A 26,366-nucleotide genomic window follows, 5' to 3' on the forward strand; every position below is an offset into this window, starting at 1 on the left:
TCCATGTTTTTGTGGTGCTGCAGCACGGCTAAGTGTTGGATCCACGTTTTTTATAGTCCAGTCTGCAGGCGTGCCTTCCAGATGTGATTTGACACAAGATTTGTTGGAGTTATTTTTTTAAAAGTGGAGGATCCATGAGGATCCGTGTAGATCCGCCTTTAACCTAGACCCGTAAAATTTCAATCTGAAAAGCAAACCAAGATAGAAAGGGGAAAAGAAAGAGGGGGGAAAGAAAAAGAAATGGCGATGTACAAATCAACAACAACGTGCGTTGCTAATAATAATTGTGCGACAAACAACGACGATGTTATTATTATCAATAGTAATAATAACGCAAATAGAAACGCCGATGCTGCTATTCTAAGTGCGGCAGGGTTGTATCAACGAAAGGGTTAATGCCCCTCCCCTCTCCGTTCTGCCGCGTGACCCAACCTGGGTCCTCCGTTCGTTCCTCTTTCTGCAAGATTCCCCCACCCACCAGGATTCCTAAGGAGCGGATTGGTGAACATTTCACGCTGGCCGCCGAAGAGCCCTTTGGTTGGCCGAGCGGCAAGAGCGAAGCGCTGCGATTGGCTGGATTGCCGTGTTCCTCGGTTCAGCTTGAACTCTGAGTTTTGCGGCGCGGCTGGTCCCAAAGTTCGGGAGCGGCACTGCAAGAGGCAGCCGGGAATGGACCGGAGCTGTGGAATGGGGCTGCCGGTGCTGCTGCTGCCGGTGCTGCTGCTGGCGCTGTCCTGCCCGGCGGGCGCACTAGAAAACGGGTTGGCACGGACGCCGCCCATGGGCTGGCTGCACTGGGAGCGCTTCCTCTGCCAGGTCGACTGCGACGAAGAGCCCCGCCGATGCATCAGGTGAGCGCCTGGGATCTTGGGCCAAGAGGGCTGCCAGCTCGAACGTAGCGTTTTCATTCTTCAAAAACAAAAGCAGGATTTCAGCTAGATCATCCATCCATCTATCCAATCTCTGTTAAAAAAAGGAAAACCTGCGAAGAATCTGCCACCTCCCATTCTACTGTCAAACTTCCTCCTGAGGTTGAGTAGGAATCTCCTTTCTGGTAACTTGAAGCCACTGGTTCAAGTCCTACCTTCCAGAGCAGCAGAAAACAAGCTTGCTCCATCCTCGATGTGACAGCCCTTCAGATACTTGAAGATGGCTATCATATTTCCTCTCAGTTGCCTCTTTTCCAGGCTAAACGTAACCAGTTTCCTCAACCATTCCTCATTAGGCTTGGTTTCTAGACCCTTGGTCATATTGGTCACCCTCCTCTGAACACATTCCTGCTTGTCAATGTTGTTGGACACAGTACTCCAGATGTGGTCTGACCAAAACAGGATAGAGTGATACTGTGACTTCCCTTGATCTCTGGACACTGTATTTCTGTTGATGCAGCCTATAATAGCATTAGAATATTTTTATTTGTTTTTTTTGCTGCTGCATCAGGGTGCTCTTGGGCCTTAGGACATCATTGCTTGCATTTGGGTTCACAATTTGTTAAATTATACCTTGTGGGTTCAGGCAATGTCATCTTATCACCTGCTACAAGTTTTTAAACTGGCTTAGCAGAGCTAGAAAGATTGTGCCACAAGTGGTGTGCTTGTATACATGCTGAGACTTGCATGGAAGCATCATAGCTGTGCCCTTTGCATTTAGTGGCCTTTCAAAGTGAATGCTTATATAAACAAAGGTAAAATGCTTATATATACATACAGTCTCTCTCTCTCTCTCTCTCTCTCTCTCTCTCTCACACACACACACACACACACAGCACTTTATACCTGTGTGTGCACACTTGAGAGAGAAAACTCTCTCTGTTAAATCCATCAGGTTCATGAAAGGTTTGCCAATATAAAGGTGTACCACATGTATCTGTTGCCATTAATGTGGGCTAAGACTGTCCATGGCTGGGGAACCTGTGGCCCCATGTAATATTGGACTACAACTTCCATCTTTCCTAGCCATTGTCCATGCTGGCCGTGAGTCCAACATGTCAAGGATTGCAGATTCCTCATCCCTGTTCATTTTAATGAAAGGTCGTCACCTTTCATTGCATGGTTCCTTTGCTTTTTAAGAGACACTTTAACCAGCAGATTAAGTTTTATCATCCATACAGATCTGGGGCAGGGGAAGGTTCCATCTGTTGACTTCCTTTTTTTAAAATAAAATATTTATTGAGTTTTTCCACCTTTATACATTAAAAAATCAAAAAGAGAAAAACAAAAAAGTTAAAAACACATAAAGTTTACAATCCTTATTTTCAATAACATATTTCCCTGACTTCCCCACACCTCCCCTTCTTATATTCCAATTCAAATTGTTAATTCAACAAGTTCTTGTCCCCAATTTTTGACCTTTTTATATTTAATTCATTTTTTAAAAAAACAAACCAATTTTAACTTATAAACATCAGTATTTAAACATCAGTGCTCATTCTTAAAACTTTTTTCTAAAGTCGACCCAAATTCCCTTTCACGAATTCCCCAATTTTCATACTAATAACAAAACAAAATAAAAAAAACAGATTATTATTCTGCACCCTTTGGATTCCCAAACCCCACCCCCCTTTCCCGGTTTTAATCCCCAACAAATGACCATCAGTCTTAGTCTACTATCAGCCTGGAGACCTCACGTCCGAGGCTCTTAATTCTTGAAAAGGTTACAAGATAAGTCCAAGTGCATTAATTACCGTATGTGACACTTTGAAAATCCAAAATCAGAAAATGTGTCCACAATTGCCAGTGTGTGGTGGCAAACTCTGACTTATCTGCTATCGATAACTCACAATTTGCCAAGCGCAGTCAGAAACTGGCATATGCTGGTGTGGAGGTATTTAGCCAGGAGCCCCAAAAATACATTGAAACTCCTGTGTACTACAGCAAGCCTTGAAGCTGAGGGAGACAACTCTCTTTGCAGGAGAGGACAAATATGTTGCATTTCTTCAGCATATGCATTACATTTCTGGGAGCCTTGGCAACAGACTGCCTTGGATTTTTGTAGCCCTGGTTTTACTGGCATGTCGAAAGCATGTCAAAGTGCAAGTAGATAAATAGGTACCGCTCCAGCGGGAAGGTAAACGGTGTTTCTGTGTGCTGCTCTGGTTCGCCAGAAATGACTTAGTCATGCTGGCCACATGACCCGGAAGCTGTAACCCGGCTCCCTCAGCCAATAAAGCGAGATGAGGGCCGCAACCCCAGAGTTGGTCACGACTGGACCTAATGGTCAGGGGTCCCTTTACCTTTATGATATTCTGGACCCATCTGGGACCTGGCCTGTGCTTGCAAACAGAATGGTAGAATGGTCTCTGTGTGTGTATCAGTTCAGATTGCAGATTGTTTCCCCACTAGATAAACAACAGTAAATTCTCTGTGAAGAGAAAAGTAGAACAGCTGAGCTGAACCTGGTGTCCTAAGTTTCATTTGTTTTGATTGCAATTCTATATGTAGGGGCACAGTCTGCAGTCTGAAGTTCATTGTGCCACCTCATTCTGCTAAATATGTCAACACAGGTTGAAGAAGCAAGCTGTGCAGTTTGCACATATCCTATGACTGGCCTGGCCGATATTGTAGTTTCCTCTTTAATGGTCTACGTAGCCTAAACATAAGCTGTTCCTCATTCCATGGAATATTCTGTGATTCAAACAGTTGGCTAAACTTTCCATGTATGTATGTAAATCATCATGATTTATTCAAAGTGCTGGTGCTGACCTTTAAAGCCCTAAACGGCCTCGGTCCAGTATATCTGAAGAAGCGTCTCCTCCCCCATCGTTCTGCCCGGACACTGAGGTCCAGCTCCGAGGGCCTTCTGGCGGTTCCCTCACTGCGAGAGGCCAAGTTACAGGGAACCAGGCAGAGGGCCTTCTCGGTAGTGGCACCCGCCCTGTGGAACGCCCTCCCATCAGATGTCAAAGCGATAAACATCTACCTGACATTCAGAAGACATCTGAAGGCAGCCCTGTTCAGGGAAGTTTTTAATATGTGACATTTTAGTGTATCTTTCATCATTGTTGGAAGCCGCTCAGAGTGGCTGGGGAAACCCAGCCATATGGGCGGGGTACAAATAATAAATTATTATTATTATTATTATTATTATTATTATTATTATTATTATATAGTGCCATGACTTGTACATGGACACTTTATATAATAAGAGGTCCTCATCTCAAAGAACTTACAGTTTTGCCCGCTGGGAAGAGGAAACTTTGTGCAACAGATAATATGAGTAAAATGAGTAAGAACCTTTTCAGCTGGGGGACAACAGTAAGGGGCTGAGCCAATAACTTCACAGAGGTGATGGGTTTTGCAGGCAGTTAAAGGCTGTTGCTGCAAGGCTCAGAATGCATAGAAGTATTGTTTCATTAGCCACATAGGTGGGGCTGTAGGCACTACTCAGTCATAATTATTGTAATTTGTTGTTTAGTCGTTTAGTCGTGTCCACCTCTTCATGACCCCATGGACCAGAGCACGCCAGGCACTCCTGTCTTCCACTGCCTCCCACAGTTTGGTCAGACTCATGTTTGTAGCTTCGAGAACACTGTCCAACCAAATTATTGTGCTTGGAGGAGGAACCGGCAAGCCACTCCAGTATCCCTGCCAAGAAAACTCCATGGACAAAGACAACAGGCATATAATTATTGTAATAGCAATATTTAAATATGAATGGTTGGGAGTCTGCAAACACTAAATACTATCTTGTATTAAATACCTTCCAGGTGTGGGTTTGTTTTTGGGCGGGGAGCAGGATTGCCAGTGGAAGCAGAAAATAGTTCTATTTTCAGTACAGACAAATATAAAATAGATGCTCTTCACATTTTTCTGGTTAAATGTCAGTCTTAATTTTAACTGATGTAGTCAACCTGTCCCTCCCTGTGATGTTCCACTTTTAAGCTCCAGATAGGAAACCCCACTCCCATGATGGAATGCTCCCTCATTTAAGAACAAATAAAACCTGCATGTAGAAAGTGAGTATTTCAGGAAAAGGGTTAGGTTAGCACCCTTCCCTTCTCCTTGACATGCTAGTGTTCTGTATGGATAGTTTCTCTTTGTTTGCATGGAGCATTCCGTTGTGGGAGCCTCTATTTCTGAAGTAGTACCACAGATCTATAATCTACATGAGATTTAAGACCACTAAACATCAGTATGTTTCTGTGTGCATGTACAATGTCTCTCTCTCTCCATAACAAAAATGTAAGATCGTCATTTTGCAACCCCATTAGAGGATTTGTCGTGAATCATTGCAGTCTTGGGTTTGCATGAAGGTAGGGGAGGGGAGACAGGTCGTCCAGTGGTAGTGGTCATGGCATGGGAGCAAGAAGGGAGGAACACTGGGCGGCGGCGGCCGAGGGGGGGGGCTCTGCTTGGAGTTAGCCAGAGGCGGTGCACGATGGCCGGTAACAACGTAATGGACCCGTGGCGGCCAAATCGCGTTCTCAGATACAAGCCTCCATCCACAGAGAATAACCCTACCCTGGAAGACCCCACACCAGACTACATGAATCTACTGGGAATGATTTTTAGTATGTGTGGCTTGATGCTGAAGCTAAAGTGGTGTGCCTGGATTGCTGTCTACTGTTCATTCATCAGCTTTGCCAATTCTCGGAGTTCAGAAGATACCAAACAGATGATGAGCAGCTTCATGTTGTCTATCTCGGCTGTAGTGATGTCCTATCTGCAAAACCCACAACCCATGTCTCCTCCTTGGTGAAAAGTTATTGCCTCTCTTCAGAGCTCCTCTTGCAAAGCAGAGGTGCACGCCCTCAACAGAGAGGACTATTTTCTCAGGCAATGCAGATCCATTTGCACATGTCTTGGGAGTACTCATTTTGCTGCATTAATAAAGTGATGGTTATTAGGGGGGGGGGGGAAGAAGAAGGGAGGAACACTGAGAGGCGGAAAGTGGTTGCAGAATATATGAGTAGACATTTTGCTATTCCCGCCCCCCCATCCCTAAGCAATATGATATTGGATTCTCATTGGATTCTACTTCACTACCAGCTCAGTGTTGGTACCCAGCTTTTGGGACCTTAGCTCAGTGCTAGAGCACTTTTGCACACAAGAGGGGTCCAAGGTTCACTCAGTCCCTGGCGTCTCCAGTTAAAAAGGATCAGAAACCTAGGGTGATGACAGAGACCCTCTATTGCACAAGTTTCTGCAGAGCCTCTGCCAATCAGACAATGACGTTGGGCTATATGACCTGGAGGAAGGCAACTTCTTATGACTTTCCTTTTTTGCCCTCTTCAGCGAGCAGCTGTTCATGCAGATGGCAGACCTTATGGTGTCAGATGGATGGAGGGACGTTGGGTACCAGTACTTGTGTATCGATGACTGCTGGATGGCTCCAACTCGTGATAAGCAAGGCAAGCTCCAACCGGATCCAAACCGTTTTCCTAGTGGGATTCGTAAACTAGCTGACTATGTAAGTGGGTTCTTGCTGACCTTTTCCCCAAAGCTTCTTCCACCTTGAGGTCAATGAGAACATATAAATGAGGAGCTGGAAAGGATGATGGAAATGGGAGGACTTCCTGTGCCTGCTCCCCTTTCACAGTGTGTCCCTAGCGCTGTATAACTGCAGGGCTGAACGTGACAAAGAAAAGCATTCCCCATCTCTAGATTTAACCATCCATAGGAATTGCTAAGAATTGACCTGAGCATGTCAATTTAGACCAGCATCCTCTTTCCAACAGCAGCCAGCCTGCTGCCCAATACATCACAAGCAGAACATGAAGGCAGCAGCTCCCTGCAGTTGTTTGTCTCCAGATTCTGGTATTTAAAGATAGACAGCCCACTGGACATGGAGACTCTACTGTGCTCTCCTGGCTAGTGGTCATTGATAGGATAGCCCCTCCCATGTCCTGTCTCATTTTCTTGTGTCAACCCCTTTGTAGCATCATACCTTCCATTGAGTAGCATCATACCTTCCATTGTTGAAAAACTAGTGCACCTTTTCTTAGCCTATTTTCTCCCCACCCCATTAACTAAAAGCAGGCCGAATTCTTTTGATTTCTGCTTATAAAACATAAGCTTTCCACTCCAGAAACCTTGCTGTGTTTCCCCCCTCAATTACCTGCAATCCAGGTCCACTCCAAGGGGCTGAAGCTGGGCATTTACGCAGATGTCGGGAACAAGACATGTGCTGGTTTTCCTGGCAGCCGCGGTTACTACGATTTGGACGCTGACACCTTTGCTGGCTGGGGGGTGGACCTGCTGAAGTTTGACGGCTGTAACTTTGGCACCCTGGAACTGTTGGCAGAAGGTATGTCCCAGAGCAGGATTTGCCAGGAGGTCAGAGCGAACCTTTTAGCCTGCGTGGAATTTACTATTTACCTCGACCTTGGATAGGGTCACCCAGTTCACTTCCCTGGAAGCAGGAAAGAGAGCTTTAAGGAGGAATATATGACACACTTTGTCCTTCCTCTCTCCCCTCCCAAAACAGCTCACAGTAAATTTTCTGAACTGTCTATACTTGGAAGAAGCCACCAGCACCTTCGCCACTTCTACTCTCCCCTCTCTCTCCCCACCTAGCTCCTGATCCATAAGCTCTCTCCTGTTTGGGGCGTAAGGCACTGTTCAGGGTGCTTCATTTTAAGAAGATAATGACACACTTAAGTGCGTTCAGAGGAGGCGACCAGGATTTGGAGGGTGGGTGTCTGGAATTACTATGACAGGGATGAGGAACTTCAAGCCCTCCAGAGGTTACGAGACTCCCAAATCCTGTCAGCCCCAGGTAGTTGGGTCAAAGGTCATGGATGCTGGCAGTTGCGTACAACGTCTGAAAGGCCACAGATTCCCCATCCTTGATCCAGAGCCAGAATTGATGAGTCTCATTGGCTTTAACTTACAATGAGGAAACGAGCCTCATTTGCTTTAACTTACATTTTTGACTTCCTTATTGAAGACCTTTGAAAGAAAAAGTAAAGGTAAAGGGACCCCTGACCGTTAGGTCCAGTCGCAGACGACTCTGGGGATGTGGCGCTCATCTCGCTTTACTGGCCGAGGGAGCCAGCGTATAGCTTCTGGGTCATGTGGCCAGCATGACTAAGCCACTTCCGGCGAACCAGAGCAGCACACGGAAACGCCGTTTACCTTCCCGCTGGAGTGGTACCTATTTATCTACTTGCACTTTGATGTGCTTTTGAACTGCTAGGTTGGCAGGAGCAGGGACCGAGCAACGGGAGCTCACCCCGTCGCGGGGATTTGAACCGCCAACCTTCTGATTGGCAAGTCCTAGGCTCTGTGGTTTAACCCACAGCGCCACCTGCGTCCCCTTTATAGGTTAGGTAGGTGGTAAAGCCTTGACCAGGGCTGGCACAAAGATTGAGGGTTCCCTGACAAAAATTCCCTCTAGGACTCGCCCAGCACTATCCTGATGCCCCCCAAGATAAGCTTACAAAGGGGCAGAGAGGTGAGTGGTGGGGATTGGTGATGAGTGTCAGGCTTTGGTTATTTGTTTTAATTCTCGGGGGGTGTCTCTGCTCTTTGCCACCAGGTTATAAGAACATGTCTCATGCTTTGAACAAAACAGGCAGAGACATTGTGTTCTCGTGCGAGTGGCCACTGTATGAGAGACCCTTTCGGAAGGTAAGGAGAGGCCGCTTTGCAACCTTGCTATTTCCCTGGGGCATATTGCTGGACTACAACACCCATCAGCTCTGACAGTTGGCCATGCTTGCAGGGTTGCTGAAGGCTGTAATAGTAATTCAGCACCAGCTGGAGGACCAAAGGTTCCCCACACCTGTCCTAGGGCAAGGGCTGGTAACCAAATGTTGATGGACTACAGCTCCCATCACCCCTTACAATAAGTCATGCTGGGCTGGTTGAGGTCTGATGTGAGTTGGAATCCAACAATGTCTGGAGGGTCTCCACAGGTTCCCCATTCCTGCACAGTAATCTCTGCTTGTGATCTGCATATGAGTACATAAAACAATCAGGAAAGGTGACTGTCATTGCCACACCAGTCATATTTGGTGTGCTGGGAGCCTGTTTGGCTATGTAATAGTGAAACCCATTGATTGTGATGTTAGGCTGCACCTTGGGAAAAGCATCTTCCCGCATTGCAACAGGAATGACTATAATCCTCCACCCCCAACTCACCAGATTAATCATCTGAAGAGATGGGAGGGTATGATAACACTTCCCTCCTTAGCTGATTTGCAGGGGTCAGCCAAGAGTCCTGGTGTGCATGTATGCTTGCTGTGTGCAGGAGAGTGTGGGGTGACCACGCCAGCTGTCAGGAGTGGTTCTCGGAGAGAAAAAGGTTCCTCACTCTTGCTGCAGCGGCTTCTCCTGTGTTCAGAATGTGTTATGTTTAGTCTCTTAGGGATATATAGATGGCAAGAAGGGGGCGTTATGGGGAAGGGCCGTAGCTCAGAGGTACAGCATCTGGTTTGCATGCAGAAGGTCCCAGGTTCAACCCCCGGCTTCTCCAGGGAGAGACACTCTGCCTGGAACCCTGGCAATGCAAACATGGACCCGTGGTTTGACTTTGTGTAAGGCAGCTTCCTATGTTCCTAGGAAAAGTTTCATGGGGCAAATGACTTCAGGAGAACTTGCAAAAAGGGAGGGAGCCCTATCCACGTCCTTCCCACACTTTATTTAAAGCCAAGTTGAGTCAGTGCTGCAAAACTGCCCTGCACAGTCTCTGGTAGAAGCCAGCCACATCCCCCACTGAAACAGTCCATTCCATTCTGACGCAGTGCTCAGTGGGACTGAAATATGACACATATCTTAAATAAAACAAATAAATCGTTGCCACCTCTTTTCTCTCTCTGTCTTTACTCCTCTTCCAGCCCAACTACACAGAGATCAAACAGTACTGCAATTACTGGAGGAATTATGCTGACGTCTACGATGCCTGGGGCAGCGTCAAGAACATCTTGGACTGGACTTCTTATAATCAGGACAGCATTGTGGATACCGCTGGGCCAGGGGGCTGGAATGACCCGGATATGGTAAGAAAACCTTTTTCTGGGTCACTTATTCCAGATTCCATGCTGTTGCTCAAGCATCCAAAACCTCGCAGCCTTCCTGAGCCCTGGAGAGGGGCCTGTAGCTCACTGGGAGAGGAGAACCTGCCTAGATTTAAACTCTAGCAATCCCAGATAGGGCTGGAAGAGGCTTCAGTCTGAAACCCTGGAGAACTGCTGTCAGTCATCGTACGCTGGGAGAGTGGTAGCTCAAAATGTACAGAGGATATCAGGCTGGGGTAGGAGGCTGTAGACCTGCCTTTAACCCAAATATGCATTTGGGGACCCAAATATTGTTACTATTAATTCTGTTTTTGCCCTTATTATTTGTATGGCGGTAGCGTTGCAGTTGCAACCCACCTTATGGCTTCGTGGTGGGTCCTGACACACTAACTTGAAGACCAGTGCTGTAGAGCAGTGGGTCCCAATTAGCTATGCACCATGGACCCCTTGTTTTTCAAAAGACAAGCCATGGGACCCCCTACTTTTGAAGATTTTGGTATATCTATGGTATATTTTGTTATGTGAATGGTGCCACAGACTCCCTGGGTGAGTTTTCTGTGGCCCACCAATTGAGAACCACTGCTGTAGAGAATATTGAACTTGATGAACCAATTCGCTGATTCTGGCATAAAATAGCTTGTTGTATTCCAAAGTCATTGCTAAATATATAAAGCACATCCAGTCCCGGCTGCTGAAGAAGGTGAGTCCCTGCTCATCGGTCTTGCCTTGAGTATTCCCCAGGTACCTGCCTTTTATTTATTCACTCTCAATCTTCCTGCAAGCCCAGACATCTGCTTTGCATGGCTTTAGCTTCAATTCTGGGTTGTATATTAATTTGCATGTTTTCTTCAGGTTTATAAATTGACAATAAGCTCCTTGTGTTCCTTTCAAGAGCTTGGCTGCAAATACGTTTTTACATGAGGCCCACATGGAAACTCAGTGTGGTATAGAGTGCATTTTATGGCCAAAGTGTCTCTGCACCATAAAATTTCTGCCTATTGGCTATAGCCATTTGGGATGCCCTCAGGCTATTTCAGCTATTAATTAAACAAGCATTAAAAATGGAACATGTGAGAAAATATCATGGCATCCCTGTGCAGGGCCTTCCTAAGAAAAATACAGAGCAGCAGAATATAAAGAGTCTGATTCCTAATTCAGGCCCCAATCACAATATACATTTAAATCAGTATCATACCACTTTAAACAGTCATGGCTTCCCCAAAGAATTTTGGGTACTTTAGTTTGTTAAGGACTCTGGGAGTTCTTAGAATACTTTTATTCTCCTCATGGATCTACAACTTGATATAAAAAAATAAGTTGTAGATCCATTTTTATTAAGTCTCCAACAATATTTAAAAACATGTATCCTTTTTATTTTAGCATACAAATTTCTTCTTGACTTCCCACCCTTCCTTTCCTGATTTTTTTTTTACTCCTTTTTATTAGCTTTTTATAGATCTACAACTTCTAAAATGGTCTAAGAGCCCGTCCTTCTTCTCAGGGACCCTCGGAATGTAGCTCTGCGAAAAGAGGGATTTCATAACAACTCCCGGCACCATACCAAACTACAGTTCCCAGGATTCCTCAGGGAAAACCATGGCTCTATATTTATTATAGTGGTGCCATATTGCTTTAAAAATGTAAACTGCAGATAGAGCCACACATTTTAAGCGCACCAATATCAGGCTATAAAAGTTAGCCTAAGCTGTTCTGCTGGATTCACTTTTGGTGACAATCTCCACTTGAAAGGCTTGTTGGAAAAGGTCTTCGTTAGGAGCCAAGGAAACAATAGAGATGGTGCCTCCCTTTGCAATGGGCCTTGCAAAGAGTAGGTGCTACCAAAACAGTGGTACCTTGGGTTAAGAACTTTATTCGTTCTGGAGGTCTGTTTTTAACCTGAAACCGTTCTTAATCTGAGGTACCACTTTAGCTAATGGGGCCTCCCACTGCCACCGCCGCGTGATTTCTGTTCTCATCCTGAGGTAAAGTTCTTAACCCGAGGTACTACTTCTGTTATGTACTGAAGTTCTCACCCTGGGCCAGCAGGGGGATACTGTAGATAGTTATGCAAATGAAGGATCGAAAGTGACGTTCAGTAATTGGATGGATACTGTAGATAGTTATGCAAATGAAGGATCGAAAGTGACGTTCAGTGATTGGATGGATACTGTAGATAGTTATGCAAATGAAGAATCGAAAGTGACGTTCAGTGATTGGATAGTTTTAGAAAGTTGTTACAGTAACGTGGTACTGGAGCTCTATATAAGCAGACTGACTGAGCCCTTCAGTTCAGTTCTGTTCTGGCCTCTGAATAAAGAAGAGCTGTTTGAAGAGTCACTGTGTCGTCTGATATGTTCACCCACAACTTAACAACTTCCGAGTTAGCGTCGTCTGTAACCTGAAGTGTTTGTAACCCGAGGTACCACTGTAAAGGCCTTATTTCTACACTGTGTGGAGCAGACCTTCTGATGAGGTAGTATATGCCAGAGACCATTACACTGAGTCAGGCTGTTTGCTCATCTAACCCAGAATTGTCTACACAGACGGGCAGCATCTCTTCAGGGCTTCAGGCAAACACAGGCTTTTCCTAAAAACTTTCCTCTCGTCTTCTTAACTGGGAATGCCTGGGATTGAACCTTTTCAGCGCAAAGAACATGAGCTGAGCTGTGGGAGTGGACGTATCTGGTGATAATTAAGGGCTGGATTTGGCCCTGTGGCCTCCAGCGGCTAATCACCAGCCTAGTTCCCTTCCTTAGTGTAGCATCCCGATACCTAAGAGTTGTAACCCCCTTCAATATGGTAATTCTCCTCTACCACCCTCTTATGCCAGCTGGTGATTGGAAATTTTGGACTGAGCTGGGATCAGCAAGTAACTCAGCTGGCACTCTGGGCCATCATGGCGGCTCCACTTCTCATGTCCAATGACCTGCGTCAGATTAGCCCACAGGCCAAGGCTCTTCTCCAAAACAAAGAAGTGATAGCCATCAACCAGGATCCACTGGGCAAGCAAGGATATCGAATCACCAAGGTAAGAATGCCATGGGGAAAAGGTGTGTGGAGAGTAGGAGGAGGAAAGTTTTGAAACAAGGTGGTTTTAATAATAATAATAATAATAATAATAATAATAATAATAATAATAATAATAATTTATACCCCGCCCTTCCTGGTTCAGGAAACCGGGGTCAGGGTGGCTAACAACAAATTTAAAACACTTAATTGATGCAACCCAAAACAGCATAAAATACAGTATAAAATGTGAATAACAATAAATTCACAATTCAAAAATCAATTTAGGGGGGAAATCCATCCAATAAACATTAGATTATCACCAGGGCTAGCTGGCTAAATTAGTCCTATTTGGGCCAGCGAGGAGACCAGGGAGAATTAGCTGTGGGATCCCAGAGCGGGTAATCTTCATAAAAAGGGGAGGGGGAGGGAAGGAAGGAAGGCTAAGTTCAAATTGAAAGCCAAGCGGAAGAGCTCTGTCTTACAGGCCCTGCGGAAGAAAGTTAAATCCTGCATGGCCCTGGTCTCGTGGGACAGAGCATTCCACCAGGTCGGACTCTCCTGTTCTCAGCCTTGATGTCTTTAGCCTTGTTTCCCAAACTTGAGTCGCCGGCCTTGTTTTGGACTACAGTTCCCATCATCCCTGACAACTGGTCCTGCTAGCTAGGGATGATGGGAGTTGTAGTCCAAAAAACAGTCGGACACCCAAAGTTTGGGAAATTGCTTTAGATGAAGTTGAAAGGCTGTACTCATCCAGATCATGTTCCAAATACAAATGGGACGCAGCCCCACCAACCTCAGTTAGGCCTCACCTGCCTGCCTACTTACCTACAGCAATACCTGGTGGCCCTGCTGTCAGCTTCCTTCTCTGTAGCCTCAGTACTGCTATTGTAAAATTCATTACTTTTTAAGATTTCCTCCCCTACGTTCAAGCAGTTTATACACATTCTATGAATGAATTGGTTAGCTCTCCCTGTCATTTGGCTTTGGCTCCAGATCCTGTTTGTAGGGCTTTCTGCTTTCCCTCCCTGCCCACTTCGAACAGGCACCAGCAGCAGGTGATATTGTTAATTCATTGAGCCTAATATTGGAAGTAGAGGAACTTGGGCAGAGGTCTTTCACACCACCTGCTTCCTCATCCTTTTAACTGGCAGTTCTTTTAAGGAAGTACATTTTAAGTTTCTTAAGAGCCTGTGTTTTGCAGCATTAAGAGTGTGAGCTGGGAAGACTCCTTTCAAATTGCCTCTGATGTGAGCTTACAGGGTGGCTGCTTTTAAGCAAGCCATCTTTCTTCCTTCCTTAGATGATCCATTTAAATAAGAGGTGAGGGGTCCTTTTCAGCTTGAGGGCCACATTCCGTTAGGGGAAACCTGAAGGCTGCATTCCATGCAAAATTCCCAAGTTTATTCACACACACATACACCCACCCACACCCTTTCCATCCAGGCAAGCGAAAGGCAGCATCACAGTTCCAAGGTGGTTACAGCTGGACAATACCACTCAAGGAAATCATGGAACAGGACTGGAGAGACACAAATAAAGAGGCCTGGAGGTTTTCATTTGGCCCCTGCATCCAAAATTCCCTGCTCCCAATTTAAACGAAGTTTCCCATTTTGAATAGATAGATAAATATCCTGAGTGCAGTCGAGAAACATCTGGAGAGCAAGAGGTTCCTAGCTCTGCTTTATAGCAATAAATAACATTGGATCAGGGTTATCACAGGATTGCTTCCTCCAGTATCAACCTCCTGAAGATCTCCATCAGAGGCCTCCTGGTGCTCTTGCTAGAGGAATATAGTGAGACAGCCTTGTCGGTGGTGGCCCCTTGTTTATGGAACACCCTTCCCTGAAGGGCATGGGAGTCCCCAACATGATCTGCACAGAATTTTGCTCAATGGTTGCCATCAATTTGATTTTAATTAATTTTATAATGAATGTTTTTAGAATGTTGGATTATTTTGATTGTTGTTAGCCGCCCTGAGCCCAGCTTCGGCTGGGGAGGGCGGGATATAAATAAAAAATTATTATTATTATTATTATTATTATTATTATTATCTTTTGTCGTTCTGTCCTTGAAGCCCTTTTAGTAGTTTTTTAAGGGTTCGCCATATAAAGTTTCGTAAACTTTACTTGTCGTCTTTGTTGTTTTGTTTGTAAGCAGTTTTGTATGTTAACAGAAAAAGCAGTCTACAGAGCAGGGATGGGGAGCCTGTGTCCTTCCAGATGCTGATGGCTACAGCTCCCATCACCCTGCCTATTGGGCTGGTTGGCTGTGGCCAACGGGAGTTGGCAGCCCAACATCTGGAGGGCCACAGCTCCCCCATCCCCAGTGATTGTTACTGCAGCTGGTAATGGATGTTGTGTCTTTCCAGGAAAACTACTTCGAGCTGTGGGAGCGGCCCCTGTCAGGCGGAGCCTTTGCCATTGCTGTGCTGAACCGTCAGGAGATTGGTGGACCACAGGCTTTTGTCTTCTCTACTGCCTACCTTGGCAGTGGTTTAGCTTGTAACCCTGCCTGCTCCATCCAGCAGATCCTTCCCACCAGCGAGGATTTGGGGCTGCACAACTGGGTTTCACCTTTGAAGGTGGTGGTGAACCCAACTGGCACAGTGCTGCTGAAGACGGTGGTGACTGAGGAGAAACTGTTTGATAATGGAAAGAAGCGCTTTCCAGAGTTCTTGTAACATAGCATATTCTTTCCCCCCTCATTTTTTTCTCCCAAGGAGGACTTTTAAGCAGAAGCAAGTAACCTTCCTACAGGGGAAAGGTTGCTACAACATCAACTCCTTAGTTCAGTGCCACATTCCTAATCCTGCAGTGACTTCTAAATTTCCTTTAAAGTGTAAGAACCTGCATTTCTGGGCAAGTAAGCTGGAGATAGCAGTCTATGCCTTATTGCGCTTTGCCAAACACAGTATCAACACCATGTTTTCTTCTTCTACCTCTGGGGGATGCCAAGCACGATGAATGTAGTTGTGTTGTTAAGAAAAAGGCTGTGGTTATACACCAGTAACTCCTGTGGGCAGTCACCTATTCCTGCAGCTTACTCAAACCACAATATACACAGCTTTGTTACTTTTAGTCCTCTCCCCCCACTACCTAAAGATAATTATAGCACAGGTGAGATTACAACATGCACACCCCGTTGTACCTCAGGCACTTTTCTGAAAACCTGTTTCAGTAGGACACTTGAATAAATTGTACTATGCCTATTTATTGAACTTCTATTTTTGCCTGTGGGTTTTGTTTGTTGTGTAAGCCACGTTGTATGGGGGGAAAGCAGTCTTATCAGTAAATCTAGGGGAAATCTCAGCTGTGTTGCTACCAGTAAGTTTGAAGTCATCATGGACTTTTCATACCGCTAAGCCTCACTGCTTCACTAAAGTGATCCATACAATGTGATTGTACAAGAGATACTGGCAAAATGTTTTCAATGAATCTTTGCTGTCTTTCTGCCATGAACTAATTCCCTGTTGCTGGCAAGAGATAATGGAAGTGAATTAAAAATCCACATGATCAAGCTATTGGGGTTTTCGTGTTATATTCCATTTGCTGCTTATTGGTTAAAGGAACACAATGGGAAAAATCAGGTCAGTTGTTCTGGCCAAATACAATGAAGCAAGAAACTAAAATTTGCTTATGATTTCTTGAAACTTAAATGTTTGTTTCTAAATTTTTAACAAATAAAGGTGCAAAAATCTCAAAATTTAAGCATTCTAAAGAAAAAAGACTGAGAATATAGTTACAAGTGATTATGGGAGTTTAGTGAAGGCTTATCCTGCATATGCCTTTGAACTCTTGGGGGTTTACAGTGTTGGACTACAACTCCCATCATCCCCTAACCATTGGTCCTTCTGGCTTGGGGTGATGGGAGTTATAGTCCAACATCTGGGGACCAGAAGCTGAGAAAGGCTGCCCTAATCACTGCACAAATTATGAAGTCTCTGCTAGAGACTGAAGCGAGACACGCATGGAAAATAGCTTTCGTCCCTGTACTGTACATTACTTTCCATATTCCCAATTGCTTCAAGACCTGAAAAAGCAACATCCCTGCTTATCTTCCAACAGAGAGTCCCAGCAATGAAAGTAGTCCCAGAGAAATATGTTATGTCAGTGAATTGGCTTACAATGAATGTTTTCCCCAAAAGGAATGTGCAAGTGGGGGAAAAGGCTAGACATGGGTAAATATTGAATGAGTGGGAAAGGGGAACAGAGAAAGCAGGGTTTGGTCCTAGGCTGCCTGTATAAAATGTCGCAGAGAAAACAGAATGACAAAAAGGAAATAAATAAAAGATAAATGCCAAGAGGCAAAGGCAGTCATGTCCTACACATAGCAGCACAATATAATGAAAACACGCCCCCACTTTCTTCAGCAAGCCTCATAGTTGGGCACGAGAGCTGAAAAATATCCACATCTGTATACTCAATTCTGACTAAACTCGGCCTCCTAGAGCAAAATATACACCAGTCTCAGGGTTTTATAATCTCCATGCGCGTAGACCCTTGGTATTTAGTCTACTGGGAGTTTAGGACTGAAGTTGTAAGTGCCCAGCGCACTTTTCTCTGGTGTGTGTTTGAGAGAGAATGGGCTGATGCTACATTCTGAGTAAATCACAAAGCTGTGGGTTGAACAGAGTAGTGCTGTAGCACTGGCTCAGAACTCTTTTAAAAGCAGTTGTTTTTGTGTACCCTAGGTTCCCTCCCATCAGGGACTGGAATGGTGGTGACAGCAAATACTGAAGAGTAAGATCCACTGGTAAACTTGCAGGGTTAGTGTGTTGCAGCTGGGCAATAAGGGGGTCAAGGAAAGCTATCTTGGGCCACAGACCTGCTTTGTCACAGGGATAAAATGAGATAAACTCACACTAGTAAACAAAAATGGCTATGACACATATTAGGGTGATCCAATAGGACTTTTATTACATTTCATACACCAACCAACAATGGGTTCCACAGCAGCCTAGAACTGGATAACCTGGCCCTGTAAGGGGAAATAAAAAAACCAGACTGAGTATACAGCCAACAGCACCCGAAAGCATTTTTAATTTTGTAGATTCCCCCCCACCCCCCATTTGCAAAAGAGGCTTATCACTTGCTATCAGCTGACCAGGACCACTCCCAAAGACTAAAGATAAACCTAGAAAATGATTTTAAACGTGTATGATTGTGGGTCCCATATAAGGCACCCTGAAAAGTATAGTTTTTCATACTATTTGAATCCACTGCACAAAAAGCCCTAAAACAAGATAGGTGCATGAGAAAGGTGTACATATCCTGATTTGTTTTCACTTATTTATTCCTCCAACTCTTTTCTGTCATCACACTATATCAAACCCACTTTTACAATCAATCTAATGGTCCAAAGGACAGCTATTATCTCTCACTGTCACAACAAACACCCTCAATTAGCAAGACAGGCAGCATCAATTTGGACACTAAAGGATGGGGCCAGCATTGCACAGAACATGACTTAGCAAAGGATTGTACCTTTCTCTTCTTGTCTCCTCCCAACTCGAAGTGCTTGCACCTCTTAATGGCCAGCATCCTCTTTGACCTGCAATTGGGCTCCACACATTCCAGTCTCAGCACGATCTTCTTTGTGGTCTTTGCCTGAAACAGAAAAGAAAGTCTATTCAGGCCCTCACAAAGGCCTATCTCAACATTTGTCCCCTACCTTCCCTACACCTACTTACAAGGCAAGGCAGAAAGGGAAGCAGAAAAGTGAAAAGGTGAGGCAATCAGTCAGATTAGTATTCCGTGAAAATGAAAAGTGAACAAAATTAAGCTGAGATCCTAAAAAGGAAGATCCAGTCCCAGAAGTCCTGATTTTTCATTCATTCATATTAATTCCTGAAATAAACCCAAAACAGGAATTCTCCAGTTCCACACCAGCATACTCAGCTTCAAGTTGCACCATACAAGTTCCCATAGCCTTCCAGTCAGGCTCACCTTTTTGCGGAAGATGGGCTTTGTTTGGCCACCATAGCCACTCTGCTTGCGATCATATCGCCGCTTTCCTAATGGGAAGAAATTAAATCCTTCAGATAACAGTGAAGTCTACTTGAAACTCAACCCCCCTAAACACTACAAGACAAGGGAACAACCAACTTCACCATGAGGTAGGTTGGTTATCTGTATTCCTACAACATGCAACTGTTTCCTCCTGCCACACATTCTTGGAACAGCTTACCTTGCCTATTTTTCTCCCCTATGGTTCTGAGGTTTCACAAGCCAGGTGTTGTTTATCTACTTTACTGTTGTTGTTGTGTGATGAGGTATACGCAGGGAGAATCTTTATTTTTAAATGTTAAGGGAACCTCTGTATTTATTCCCTTATCCCCCCCCCCACGCCTCCACATTTTGTATGGGTTGTGCACACAAAGGCCAACACTGCAAAGTAAAAGCAAAATCCACTTAATGAAGTAGAACACTTCATGTATTCACGACATGAGCTGATTCCGTATTTCCCACATGGCACAATGCTCTGTACTCCTCCTGCATTTTCTTAAATTAATGAAAGATATGCTCAAATAACGTTTTACAGATGGCAATCCCAAGTTTCAAAAAAATGTACAATTTCTACAATATTGCAGGCATGCTCTTTGTGATTCCAAGAAATTGGGAGTAAAATGTACACTTCTGCAACTTACCCTGAGCATACAAAGACTCCTTGCCCTTCTTGTACTGGGTTACTTTGTGGGGCTGGTGCTTCCCACACTTTTTGCAGTAAGTCCTGCGGGTTTTGGGGACGTTCACCTGGCAAAGAAGAGCAAGTTAAGTTTTACAGCAGTAAGTGTGTCTCCTTAGCTTTGCATGCAACCATGTGATTATATCCTGCTAACTAGATAATTAGCATACCATGTGGTCAGGCAGAGTAAGATGCCCCTTAATAGGAAAACCCACCTAGCGAAAATGCATACAAGGGGCCAATGGAACATAGCTCACAGCAGTGTTCTTTTCAAGTGTAAATTGTGAAATAAAAAACAGGAGTTGAGCACAACAGCATTCTCACATCCCACAGCAACTGCTCTTCTGAGGTACACATGGCAATCGACAGGTTTACACGACGGAATTACAAATAATCAAATCCCCGCCAGCAGAAAATCAGCACGAGAAGGCTGGGTTGGAAAGCTTTTCACAGACAAGCTAGTTTTCTATACGCAGGAATGTAAATGCCATTATATGCACCATGTCCTCCGCCAACACCCCCGCAACCTGAACCACAGCGCAGCCTACAATAGCCTAAGAGCGACCTGCACTACCGTCAGGGCCTCGCTCACTGGACAGGCACAATCAGGGTCTACCCTTCCCCTCCATGCCCATTCTGGCCTTGCCAACCTCGGGCCTTTTCCACCTCCCTTCTCTCCACAACCCAGCGATTCCCCAACCAAATCCCCCCAGCCCTGTCGGCCGTCTGTCGCCGCTTCTCTGAGACCCACGCCCGAACCGCTGCCCTTAGCCCCTGAAGCGGATGGCTTTGGATGCAAGCATCTCACCATCTTGCCAGCGTCAACGTCGCCTCCACAGAGAAAGAAAGAACTTCTTCCCGGAAGCGGAAGTCAAAGATACGCGAGAGCAGAAAAAGAAAGGGAAGCCGGAAGGCCAGAGCGCCACTCGCAGGCTCATCATAGAGTCGTCGAGGAGGAGGAAGAACGAGCGAGCCGTGTCCGCCACCTTCAGGAAAGGAGAGGAAATTGCGGGCACATGTGCTTGCATGGCTTGTTCGCGTTGCACACTTACCTGAGAGTAACGAAGCCCCATTGCACTCGGCGGGACTTACCTTAACATGGGTTAAGGTCGGGATGCATGAGTTGGTATAAGAAGGAGATTTTTTCCAAGTGCAGCTTTTCCCAATTGGGACGTTGCGGCGACTGCGACGGATAAGGAGCAGCTGGCATAACATTTCCTTTTTACGCAGCTCATAGAAAGGTACAGATGTCTGGCAATGATACTGAAATCATAGCCATCGTAGCCATCTTCATAAAATAGTAATAATAATAGTAAATGTTACAAGTAGACAAAGTCACAAAAAAGGTTGTGTGGTGTGTTTTATTTAACCATTTTATCAGGAAGAGAGTTGCTCACATAGTGCATTACTTGGAAAGAGGAAGCTTTTGTGGCTGTGCAAATTCCGGAGATTCTCCCAATGTTCAACGGGGCTCACACTGGCGAGGGCTGCCTCTGACCCTGACCTTCCCTATACACACGCACCCAGTACTTTATTTAGCTTTCCACTGACAAACACACTCCTCTCCGACTTGGCCAAATGGCAGTTTTTGCAAATACTGGGGGGGGGGGGTAGTTTCCTGACCTGGAGTTAACCTCAGCTCTGAGTTGCAGGCTGGGGTTAAAAGAGAAGCCTTGGTGCACATTAGGGTAACCCAAATGTTATGAAAGGCAGCGGTAATGTTGAGTTGCCAAAACTCTTAGGCAGACAAATTGGTAAGCAAAACAGAAAGGGAGGCGGAAAAGGGAAATGGTTAATGTGGGCCATGGACAAAGAATGGGCATTGCTGTACATGTCACATCACCACCATAGATTTAAAACAATGTTACACTCAGTGCTTTTTTCCTGGGGGTATGCAGGGGTACACATACCCCTAAACATTTTTTGAATCTAAGTTTGGCCTCATTGAGGGGCAGTATTTCAATGTGAATAGGAAAATGAGAGTACCCCTAAACATTTTTTTAGGGGGAAAAAAGCACTGGTTATACTACTTTACCAGCTGCCACTTCTACCAAATAATCCTGGGACTTGTAGTTTACCTCCACAGAGAGCTACAGTTCCCAGCATTCATGGCAAGCTACAGTTCCCAGGATTCTTTGGGGGAAGCCATGACTGTGAACGAGATGTAAGTGTGCTCTAAGTGTACAGCATGGTGTCATTGTGACCACAGTCTTCCTGTGCCTGGCATCACTCTTCATATTTTATGAAGCTCTCAAAACCAGCTCTAAAGTTAAGCCCCAGTTCAAATTGCACCCTGCTCAAGCCTTATTTGGTTGTAATGGCAGGATCTATCTTGGATATGACCCCTCTTCAGCTTGTTCTTTCTTATACAGTACAGGCAACATCTTCCTTTGCCTCTTTTGCAGTTTGCTGTGCAATAATTATTCCAACCCCCTCCCCCATGCTCCAGAATTGGGCCAACTGGATTGGCGTGAAAGCTTTTGAGTTTCGCAGGATGTTTCAACAGGCTGACCCTACTTGATGAAGAATTCTGGAAAACAGAAAAAATAAATCTGAAATTAGCCCAATAAAAGATAGTTAACCGATTCTGTATCTTCCTTTCATTGTCTTCCCCTCTGCTTCTATGGCTGTGTACCCACTATAATTTTATAGCACATTCGCAGCACATTCCTTCCCTCAAATAATTCTGAGCATAGTAGTTTACCCCTCACTAAGTTATAATTCCCATCAACCTAGTTAACAAACTAGTGTCCAGAATTCTTTGAAAGAAATACAGTGGTACCTCGGGTTAAGTACTTAATTCGTTCCGGAGGTCCGTTCTTAACCTGAAACTGTTCTTAACCTGAAGCACCACTTTAGCTAATGGGGCCTCCTACTGCTGCCGCACTGCTGGAGCACGATTTCTGTTCTCATCCTGAAGCAAAGTTCTTAACCAGAGGTAATATTTCTGGGTTGGCGGAGTCTGTAACCTGAAGCGTATGTAACCTGAAGCGTATGTAACCCGAGGTGCCACTGTAATGTACTTCAAATGTACTTAAAGGTCTGGTGTGTATGGAACCATCTGCTTGCAGTTAGTCCTGGAGCCAATTCTGTTTCTCCTTCCCTCTCCTTGCCTCTCTGCAGACAGACCTATTGCCTCTTACCAGGCAAGGCCTGGCCCCCCTACTGAGCTAGGACTTCCTTTTCTTGCAGCAAGACTGAAAGCTCCTCCAGGGGTTTTATTGAGCTCATTTGCTTGCACAGAGCTTTCACAGTGGTTAGACTATGTCTGTTGCTTATTGAGTACTTGTTCTTATTTGTTTATGGGGTAGCTATACAACAACAAGCATTCACCCACGTTTTCCTGCAGGGTGTTTACACATCTCCCCATTAACAATTCGTTCATCTCACACTTTTCAATACATTTCCCAGTCACTTTCCTAGCAGCAAAAAAACCAAACACTTGTGGCATTGTTTTTCTTAAAAAGCAGATTTGTTGCGCTAGGGTGACAGAGCGATTTAATCCATTTTCATTGTGCAAGCGTGAACCTATGGTGTGTGCTTGAAACCCACCCACAAATTAGTGACCGCCTGGGCTGGAGGCTCCCAGAGTATGCCCCCAGATGGGCATTTACTGTGGGATCAGTATTCCCATATAAACAAGTCATTTGCAGCAGCCACACAACATCCTTCACATCAAAATGCCAGCCCATTTTAACCCCCCCCCCCCATTTAATCAAGATTAACTCTTTTCAGGGGAAAGAGGATAAAAGGAAAGGGGGGCACCTGTTGCCAATGACCTGTTCGCAAATTAACCCCCTTATGTCTGGAGACACCCTGAGGGTGGCATCATGGTTGAAAGGAAATAAAGACAGTTTGGTCAGAAACTAAGAAAAGGGGAACTGAAAGGGTGGGGTTAGCTCCAGATGACAGTCTTCCCTGCAGTGCAACACAGCTCTTTGACTGAGTCTCCTGCTGCTGCCATTCCTTTTACCAGCCCTTCAAAGATTTTAAAACCATCCACCTATGTGCCGGCTGTTCCAGAGTCCAGAGGCGTCTCAAGGAACCTGCTGCTTTTGAGAGGAGCCCTTTGCAGCACCGTGTGTGGAACAGCAAGGACAAGAGTCAACCAGTGAGTCTTTAATCCTTTGCGCTAGCTCAGAATCAACAGTGCTTTTGAAAAAGAGAGAGGGGGAGAGAGAGGAGAGCAAACTAAGAAGTGGGGAGGGGGAAATGAAAGCAATGAAGGCAGGTCAATTTGTAGCCTCACTCAGGAATCAAGTGGAAAATTTCAGAGTGATGATCTTGGGCCTGAGAACACCAATAGGAATCAGAGCAACAGCAGATTTGATGAGTGTTGTGCAACTAAATTGTGGGCCACGCAGACACTCTAGTTTTCTGTTCTCAGGTGTATTTCCCAGCCCACGCACCTCTGGCTGCTGGTATTCAAATCCTGGACGCCATGTCTTCTTACTGTAATTCTGTACCTTGCAGATATACATGTGCGTACGCAGAAATGTAGGAAGCTGCCTTACACCGTCAGACTAATGGTCCATTTAACTCAGTATTATCCACACTGAGGTGCCAGAGATCAAATCTAGGACCTTCATGTGGAGCATGTGCACTACTGCTGAAGAGCAGCTCCTGATTACGCTGCATTTGTACTCTTCCAAGGAACATGGCATCTGTGGCCATCACAAGCCATCTGTGCGCAGAGACCAGACAGTGATGGACTTGCTTTTTGAAGCCATTCACATAGGGAATTAAAAGTATTTCGATGGCTTCTTTTCTTACATGCTATATTTTCTCTTACTTTTTGTATAAAGGAAGAGTAAGTAAATAAATATGGAACATTTGTGATTATGGACAAAATTAGAGCCATGGTAGATAGCAGAGCAGGCGACGCGGGTGGCGCTGTGGGTTACACCACAGAGCCTAGGGCTTGCCGATCAGAAGGTCGGCGGTTCGAATTCCTGCGACGGGGTGAGCTCCCGTTGCTCGGTCCCTGCTCCTGCCAACCTAGCAGTTCAAAAGCATGTCCAAGTGCAAGTAGATAAATAGGTACCGTTCCGGCGGGAAGGAACGGCATTTCTGTGCACTGCTCTGGTGTCCAGAAGTGGCTTAGTCATGCTGGCCATATGACCCAGAAGCTGTACGCCGGCTCCCTTGGCCTATAGAGCGAGATGAGCGCTGCAACGCCAGAGTCGGTCACGACTGGACCTAATGGTCAGGGGTCCCCTTACCTTTAGATAGCAGAGCCAGGGATTTATAGACAATTAATAAATTAATTGGCAACTGGTTCCCCCCTCCTTCTGTATTGGAACTGTTTGTTAGGCTTATGTATCACCCGTCATCGTAAGATCTCAGGGCGATTCACAAGATAAAAATACAAGGTTAAAACACAAATAAATAGTTAAAACAAAAGCAGCAAAACTATAACCTCCCCACAGAAATATATAAAACATTATAATAGCATTCAACCAGTGCTTTCCAGTGTTCAAAGTAGTACAGATGCATTATCTAATTGTAATCCCATATGGATTGCAATTGCAGATGAGAGTGGCAGGAGGTGTAGCTCAAAAGTCTGTGTTAGCTTTTTTGAACATTGCTTGGCTCTATCTAATTAATGCCTTCCTTTTTCTGACGCTCTGGAAGTTGTGCTAGGGAGCAAGCTACTTCTAATACAAAAAGCAAAGGTTGGCCCAGAAGAGAAAAAAATCCAAAAAGTAATACTTTTATTAGGTCAAACAAAATGCTACAAAATAGTGTGCAAGTTTTTGAGCCCTCCATAACACATTATCAGGCTTTGTGGTAAACAAAACAAGATTGGGGGAAGAGGAAGGGGAAAAATTGGCTGATGTTGGACGAAATCTGAATTTAGTCACAGTCTTAATATGGGAGGAGAAGGTACTACTCATTCCAACGAGGACCTATTTCAAATGTGGAAAACTTTTGGCCCTTCCAATATTAATGAACTACAATTCCCATCAATCTCTGCAAGCATGGGTAATGACCAGGCATGATGGGATTTGTAGTTTAGCAACATCCAGAGCGCCAAATTTTCCCTACACTTGGTATATTTTGCTATTTTGTAGGTTTCAGTGGGACTGTTTCCCAAGACAGACATACAATGGTTCATCATCCTTGTGAAAATATAAAATCAAGCTGTTACACCCAGATCTCCATGCTTAGGTGAAACACAAAGGTTCCTTCAATGGGGAAAACAAGCAGGAATACAGAGCAGCTATGCTGTTTTTAGATTAGCAAAGTTGGGAAACTGAAACATATTTAAACTGTGCAGTTCTTTTTTCTGATGGGGCCTCATCGTATCTGAAAGCCCCACAATCTGCAGATGAGAAGGCTTATCAAGAAGTTAGATGCATAAGATAGATACTGCTTCTACTTCCAAGCAGCTGGTGTCCTCTGCTGCATGGAATTGGATCCATCTCCAACTGCACATGGGAGTAACTCCCATGGCAACTTTGGCTAGGCATGTTTTTAGGAGCACCAGAACATGACGGAACTTTTCATAATCTTACAGAGAACGTCAGAACCCAAAGTCAGCTCTCAGCATCAATTGCACACATGGCAAAAGAGATCATGGAAGTCATTAACACCTATTATTTTGAGTATCAAAATTCTGCCTCATGGAAAAATTGAACCCTGTGGCATATATTGGGGTGCAAAAAACACCCCTGTTCAGCCCTTGGCATCTTCCGTTAAAAGAGACCCTGTC

At 45.0% G+C, this 26,366-nt stretch overlaps 4 protein-coding genes across 5 annotated transcripts in view; 3 read left to right on the forward strand and 1 right to left on the reverse strand.

Moving 5' to 3' along the window:
* Positions 1-563: 563 nt before the first annotated feature.
* Positions 564-16,487, forward strand: GLA (galactosidase alpha). Its single transcript, XM_053373223.1, has 7 exons — positions 564-851; positions 6,234-6,408; positions 7,068-7,245; positions 8,479-8,570; positions 9,779-9,940; positions 12,789-12,986; positions 15,336-16,487. Exons 1-7 carry the CDS (start codon positions 670-672, stop codon positions 15,645-15,647), a joined length of 1,299 nt encoding a protein of 432 aa, XP_053229198.1. The 5' UTR covers positions 564-669; the 3' UTR covers positions 15,648-16,487.
* On the forward strand, positions 5,327-5,845 carry LOC128406169 (PAT complex subunit Asterix-like). Its single transcript, XM_053373225.1, has one exon. The coding sequence runs from the start codon at positions 5,377-5,379 to the stop codon at positions 5,695-5,697; it is 321 nt and encodes a 106-aa protein (XP_053229200.1). The 5' UTR covers positions 5,327-5,376; the 3' UTR covers positions 5,698-5,845.
* Positions 16,488-17,863: 1,376 nt separating the features above from the next.
* On the reverse strand, positions 17,864-20,580 carry RPL36A (ribosomal protein L36a). The gene is made up of 5 exons (XM_053373710.1): positions 20,460-20,580; positions 19,614-19,719; positions 18,913-18,980; positions 18,451-18,573; positions 17,864-17,944 (listed from the first exon to the last, which is right to left on the reverse strand). The coding sequence occupies exons 1-5, from the start codon at positions 20,460-20,462 to the stop codon at positions 17,924-17,926; spliced, it is 321 nt and encodes a 106-aa protein (XP_053229685.1). The 5' UTR covers positions 20,463-20,580; the 3' UTR covers positions 17,864-17,923.
* Positions 20,581-20,600: 20 nt separating this feature from the next.
* The window catches only part of BTK (Bruton tyrosine kinase), a 43,446-nt gene continuing 37,680 nt past the window's right edge, over positions 20,601-26,366 (forward strand). Inside the window, exons 1-2 of one of the 2 annotated variants that reach the window (XM_053373709.1) lie at positions 20,601-20,892; positions 23,628-23,762. The gene's annotated coding sequence lies outside the window, so the exon portion shown is untranslated. Of the gene's footprint in view, positions 20,893-23,541; positions 23,763-26,366 lie in introns of those variants that run through there. The other variant, XM_053373708.1, reaches the window with a different exon arrangement.

This window comes from Podarcis raffonei, chromosome Z, assembly GCF_027172205.1.
Source record: "Podarcis raffonei isolate rPodRaf1 chromosome Z, rPodRaf1.pri, whole genome shotgun sequence".
In the NCBI taxonomy this organism is placed as follows: domain Eukaryota; kingdom Metazoa; phylum Chordata; class Lepidosauria; order Squamata; family Lacertidae; genus Podarcis; species Podarcis raffonei.